Consider the following 6,741-nt stretch of genomic DNA (forward strand, 5'->3'; position numbering starts at 1 on the left):
ATTTTTGAAGCGTGCTGAGACTAAAAAGTTCTGAAGCAAAGAGAGGACACAGCAGAAGACCCTCGCTGTCCCTGGAGAAGGCCTGGGCAGGGAGGACCTTGGTGCCTAGACTGAGATGGGAAGGGTCAGTTCGCTGAGGGCAGCTGCTGTGTGTCCCTGCAGTCCACGGGGCTGGCCCAGGGCCTCCATCTTCCATCGGACAAATCGAAAGCCTGCAGGGCTCTCACTCCGGTCAAACCAGAGACATGCCCGGCAGCAGCCGTCTGCTCTGCTCCACATTTTGGAGAAAGTTCTGGGGCCCATTGTTTGTGTGTAGTTTTCCAGTAAAAATGTCTCTTGGACTTCTCTGTACCTGAGCCCAGTCCTTGGCTTTCTCTCCTTCCAGGTCCTCGGCATCCATCTAAACAAGTGGAGACTGGACCGGAAGCTGGGCATCTACGTACTGGTTCTCTATGCCATCTTCTTGTGCTTCTCGATAATGATAGAGTTTAACGTCTTCACCTTTGTCAACTTGCCAATGTGTCGAGAAGATGACTAGAGCTGAGCCACAGCCCCGCTGGGAGCTGTTCCGGACACCGGCGCTGGCACCCTCCTTTCTCTCCCCTCCCCCACCACAGGTCTCTCCTGCGCCCACAGCCACAGTCTGTCCTTTTGTACACTGGAAGGAAGAGCCATCATGGTCGATGGTCACGGGCCAGGCTGCTGGGCGTCCTCCACTTCCTCCTGGTCTCCTGCCCAATGAAAGGCAAGATTCAGGGGCTGCTGTTGGAGCAGCTTTGCAGACCTCTGAGCCGCCCGCCACAGGATGTGTGTGTCACGTTTCCTGGACACCTTAGTCAGAAGGACATCTGTGTGAAGTTTGTCTTTCTGTTTTGCAGCATCCTCAGAAATGAGGTGGTCAGTGAATGTGAGTCCTCCCGGGGCGAGTGCAAAATAGGAACATTGTCCTTGAATGTCCCCTCTGGCCCAGAGGGTGTGAGTTCCTTAGGCAGCGTGTGCTGCTGAGAGCCTCTGACTTCTGCTGGAACTGCTCACGGTTTGGAGGGGCCAAGGCCTCGACCTGCTGGGGGTTCGAGGCCATGACGGCAGACACCACCCCTCTTTTCTGGAAAAAATTGGAAGAATGGAAACAGTTTTTCACAGCAGAAGAAAGAAAAAAAAAACAATATTCTTATCACTTTTATTGATGCATTCAGAGAATGAGCAATGAAATGTTAAAAATAAAATATCCTAAAAGATCATCATACTTGAAAAATATCATTCTATACATAAGGACCGTGATGGGGACCAAAAAAAGTAACACGGAAAACGAATCCTGTGTGTATCATGTTGCGTGGACACCAAGACGTTTGGTTTGGAATTTAGGGAAGAGCGAAAGACTAACATCCAAATGAGTGCTAACTCAGAGACGCAGTGGAGAGTGTAGTTTACAGCCTTACATCCCAGACCTTCCATGCGATGCGACTGTCACTTTGGGTTTGTCATTTCTTTATGAATGCTCTGCTCTCAAAACCCTCCTGCTGAAAGACCCAATTGTTTGTACGCCCAACAAATTTCAAAGCCTGCTGAACTGGAATGGCTAACGGTTAATGACAAGAAGACAGGTTTCCTGGAAAACAAACACATTTCTCCCTGGTTAGCTGGAGGCAAGTACAAAAACCATAACTTGGAGTTTTTAGAGCTAAGTTTCTTGAACCTTATAGTTTGCTACACATGAAAGGCCAAGGATGGGAGGCTGATTAAAAAATAGAAAAATATTAAACAAGTTTTGACTGCTTCCTAGCTCTCAGATAGATATTAAAAAAGATTTATGAACACAAACCATTCGTGGTTTCTCAAAAGAAAGCACAATTAATTTTGTATAGAGGTTTTTTTTTATTTTTTTAATGTTTCTATTGCAAAAGTCTATCAGATCTGATGCACTTTTAATATTGAGATATTTTGCACGGAAGGCTGTGTGAGAATTACCCGCGATGGTGTCAGGAAAGAAGGTTTTTAGCGATTCATCAGTGATCGGTCATTGGTGATGAGTCGAAATCCAATAGCTAATTCCTTCCTGAGACACAGAGACTGTGACCCGAGGTGCAGCTCGAGACTGTTCCCTTTAGGCCTCCGGAATCTCAGAAGGAGGAAGTGGTCCGGCTTGTGTCCTTTACGTTAGGGTGAGCCCGTGACGGGCCAGAATTCGTCACCAGACGTCTGGTCTGGAGCCACATCAGTGTTAGTAGCCACGCCATGCGAAGGCTTCTCTTCTCGTTGCTCTACCTAGATACAGGGCTCAGTGGTCTTCGAGTTGAAGATAAATGTGATTTTCCTAAGAAGTTAGCTAAGTGGGAGGCTGGGGAGCCCATAGGCCATCAACCTAAGCTTCAGACGCAAGGGGTTTCAGAGCCCTCGGGACACTGTGTCCTCTTAGCACACCTGGCCTGGTCCCCTCCGTCTCATACTCATCGGGTTTCAGAGTGTGGTGTTGGTCTCTATCTTGAGTCTCAGAACCGCCCTATGGTGAAGTAGGGGATTATTCTCCCTGTTTAACAGAAAATTTAGTCTTGGAGAGGTCAAGTGTCTCTAGGTCATTCTTATGTCTAGTGAGGGGCTGAGCGGGGGCTAAGCTCCAGATCGTCACCCCTCCCAGCTCAGCCAATCCCGTGGGTCAGCCACCCTTGTGGGGAGGAGGGGGCAGATGTGGGTATGTTTTTGCCTTTGTGGTTCGTTTTCAATTCTTGAGTTAAAGCTTCATCAAATATTTAATTGACTCCTGGGTGTCCCGGCTCATATCCAAAAATCTATCCCCATTCAATGGTCCTATTTATTTTCTGATAAAAACCAAAAGATATTTTTAGCTGCAAGGCACAAGTCACATGGCCCCAGAGGATGTCCTCACTGGTGACACTTTTCAGAATATGTGTGTAGCTTTCAGAGAACAACACACCCTAATTGCCCATCTCTTCCTCAGCAGAGTCCTTCTGAGATTATAAAGTATACTGCAGTTGTAGTTTGAGACTAAAAAATAATGTTTTTAATATGTAGAGCCCTGCTAGTTAATTCTCTTTTGACTTTAATGTGCCAATGTAAACTTCTTTGAAGAAGCTATGCATTTATTGCATCTAAGAAACTATATATATACCATTGGTGAAAAATTCTCTTTTTAAAATATTTTTCCATCACAAGTTTAAAGAATTGCTTGATTAATTAGACCTTTATTTTAAAATAATGCTTTTATCACTACACAGGATAACCTCCTTTATTTTATTCCCAGAGCTAATTAGCACAGGGTAATTACACTGCTACAAAAATAGGCAATTAAAAAAAATTAATTTAGCTCTTGTGATTGGGGGCAGAAAGGAAAAGCGAGTCATTGCACTCAGAAAAATGTCTGTAGCTGCAGGAGCAGGGAGTTCCCGTTGATTTCTGGTTTGGAGTTTTCCCTGACCAGGCCAGGCGTGGTCAGCGGGGAAGGTGTGCGGTATCTTGAGAACCTGGCCCTGAGAAGAGAAGCTTCTGGGTCAGCTGTAGTGGGAAACTAATGCTTCAGGGCACCAGGAGCGGGTCAGACTCGTCCCACCCCTACCCCTCCTGTTACCGGGAGTCAGCTCTGTGCTTCTCATCCATATGCGCAGACCTTGCCGCCCTTATGAATTTTCACCCGCTCATCTCTCGCGACCTGTTAGGGCTGTTTCTTGCTTCTGCCTGTCGGTCCCCGGTCTTTATGGACCTGAGCAGCTGACAAGGCATTAACCCTCCCGGAGGTAAACCAGGAGGGACGTGCCTGCACCTCGCTCTAGAGCAGTCCTGTAGACTCTTGACTAGAGACCCCCTCCTGGGCTGTCCAGGGTCTCTGTCCCGAGGGAAGAAACTGCCCTTCCTCCCTTTTGATGAGAATTTATAAGTCTTATGGCATCAGCAGGAGCCCAGCACTCAGGGACACCTGCCTCATATACTGCCTGGGAATCTGGGAAGGGGGTGGGCGGCCGCCTTGCCTGACACCCTACTTTCCTCTTGGTATTTCTCTTCCCTGAATCCTAGCCCCATCCCCCTCCCCTTAAGGTAGGGGTGTACACAGCGGAGATGGACTGGGAGAGGATCTGTTCCTTCTCTCCTTCCCCAGGTATGAAGGGTGCCAGCGGGGTCAAAGTGCTGGGACAGTGCGGGTTCTGCCATGTTCGGGGACTTTCCCCCGGGAGTGGGCAGGAGAGAGGCAGAGCCCTAAAGCGGGGATCAGTGCTCCCCAGTGAGCCCTGGCCCTCTCCAGCCCTGACACCGAGTGGGCGCTTAGGGCCTGGGTGGTTCTCTTCTCTCCCACCCCCACCCCTCCTTCGCCCCTAGGCCATGTTCCTCCCTGGCTCGAAAAGACAACTGTGCTGCATGTGTGACAGGCTCCAGCTTGAATACACAAAAGAATTTGCCTGTTAGGATGAAAATCCCCAGGAGATTGTTCCTGCGTGCTGTGATTTAAATATTCCTGGGTCTCTCTAATGCCCACTGAACATGATTTCCATGAGACTCTTCCTCCCTTGGAGGCAGTTAGCAGATGCATCCAGGGCACCTGAGATGGTCCATGTCTCAGCAGCTTTGTGGCCATGTCGTGCCCATAGCAACTTGCAGAAATTTCTGAAAATGATGGCAGGAAGTCCATCATCCCCCACCCCAACCCCAGACCCAAAGCGCTGCCTCCCCAGCCCCTGTAGATTCACCCAGTATGAGCATTTTCTCTAGCTTTTCACTCTGTGGCTGAGTGAAGGAGCCCACCAACGTTGGGTAAATCATCCCCACGGTGGCAGTTTTGCGGGTAACAGGACAAGGGGGGGTCTTTCCATGAGCCTCTCCCACAAGGCAAAGGACATGGATGGGTCACAGATTCTGTTGCTCATTTTGAGCCCAGCCTTTTGCCAATCTAGCTCATTGGGGCCTCTTGGCTGTGCCTCAGAGAACGTTCCCCAGTGGGCACAGATTTTTAAAAGGCATTTAGGTGGTTGTATTTGCCTCTTAATAATGAAAACTGAATAGGGACTAGTTTTACAGTTAACTCCAGGCACGGTTGGCGGTGGGAGAATGTCCGGCCCGTCACAGTGCTGCCCATCCTGGAGGAAACGGGCGACCGCATGAAATCGGGACATTCTGCTGCCACCTGTCAGAGCTGGTTTTTTTCCCAGCACAGCAGGGGAGCCAGATGAGTGATCTTAGAGCTCTGAAATTTTATGGCGATTTTTAAAATTCTAGCTTTTCAATGACAAATAGCTCCCATCTTCAATTCATATCTGCTCAATCCTCCCACACTGTCGGGGGCTGGTGGCCATGCTTCGTGTCACCTTTTACTTACGTCTGAGGCTTCTTGTCGCCTCTTAGAGTGTCAGTGTCCAGTCGTCGAGGCTGCATATCTGTCACATACTTCTAACAGGGCTGAGAACTTCCTCTCTAGTCTAGGAAAACATCCGCCGCCTGAATACCCTGGTACGGAACTGGGGACACTGGGAGGCAGCTGGAAATACCCACTGTACCTGTGTGGAAGTCTGGCCCTTGGTTGTGTAGCTTTTCCATCAGTTAGATTTACGCGTCTGGATTGGCTGCTCCTTGGTTAAAAGCTTAATGACAAATACGGGCATAATCCATACCTATTCCCACTGTTGCCAGAATTCAAACAGTTGCTTTTTATGCAACATGTTGGTTCAGATTTTTCCATAGATGGAGGCCAAAGAAACCCTTAATCCTGGAGGAAGTATGTACCCTCCCTACCCCACCACTGGAAATCAATTTTTTTGAAGCAGTCGAGAGAGTATATGCAGCTTTTGGCTTCTAGTGCTTCAGCCTTTGTGCATAAAAGGAGGGTCCCAGACAACAGAGCCCTCCCTACTCCCACTCCACTGTCCCCAGGTATCCAGGCAGGCACACAGTCCCCTTCAACAGAAGGAGCGAGGCGTTTCCTCCCACTGAACATGACTGGGGTATGAGCAAGGCAGCTCTGTATTTCCAAATCAGATATTCTAATAGGTTTTTTTCTGGCCACTGGGGCACCCCTGCCCTCATCTCCAGAGGTGCCCTTCTGAGCCATAGACCACTTCCTGGAGCTTCCTCCATGTGGCTTGGACTAAGGATATTTGGGGACCCAATGGACAGAGCAGTGTCTGAGCTTCTGTGGCCAGCTCTTGGGGAGCCTCCTCAGGGAACTGCTATTCTGAGCTGCTGGATGTCCAGTTAAGAGCACACGCTTCTTGGCAGGGCGCCCTCTGCATGTGTCTTCCATCCAGCCGCTGCCAGCGGGGAGTAGTTGCTGGGTGTCTGAATACAAAGAGAGCCTTGATTACCTAGAGAGAGAGGAAAGAGGGCTGCCAGCCAGATGGGGCCAGGCCCGAAGCCCCTGCAAGAAAGGACTGAGTGAGGCAAGGCCAGGCAAATCCATCCCAGATGCCCAAGAGGCGGGCTGGGCACGGTTTCTGCAGGGCCATGCGAACTTTCTGAGGCCTGGCCATGACCTACCAAACAGCAGGCGAGTAGAATCAGAGGACTCTCGTGTCCAAAAAGAACCCCCTTAAAAACAACCAAAATCTAGAACTTGTCGCACCACTGAGTCCCCTGCTAGACTTTTCTGGCCTGCTGGGCTGAAGGCTACCATCTCTCTAACAGGCGAAGCAGGAGCAGTGAGTCAAAAAGTTGTAAATAATAAATATATTTATCCTGCTATTTATTTTTTCAACAACTGTGACCTCCTGCACTGTGAATGCTCTGTGATATGAGATTCTTAGT

The 6,741-nt window shown here is 49.2% G+C and overlaps 1 protein-coding gene across 1 annotated transcript in view; it reads left to right on the forward strand.

Annotated features, from left to right (window-relative positions):
- SLC24A4 (solute carrier family 24 member 4) overlaps positions 1-1,724 on the forward strand; it is a 133,483-nt gene extending 131,759 nt beyond the window's left edge. Inside the window, exon 17 of the mRNA XM_039884055.1 lies at positions 386-1,724. Coding sequence (XP_039739989.1) covers positions 386-538 — 153 coding nt within the window. The 3' untranslated portion in view covers positions 539-1,724. The remainder of the gene's footprint in view (positions 1-385) is intronic.
- Positions 1,725-6,741: the final 5,017 nt, after the last annotated feature.

The sequence above is a fragment of the Pteropus medius genome, unplaced genomic scaffold, assembly GCF_902729225.1.
Source record: "Pteropus medius unplaced genomic scaffold, Ma_sr-lr_union100, whole genome shotgun sequence".
Lineage (NCBI taxonomy): Eukaryota > Metazoa > Chordata > Mammalia > Chiroptera > Pteropodidae > Pteropus > Pteropus medius.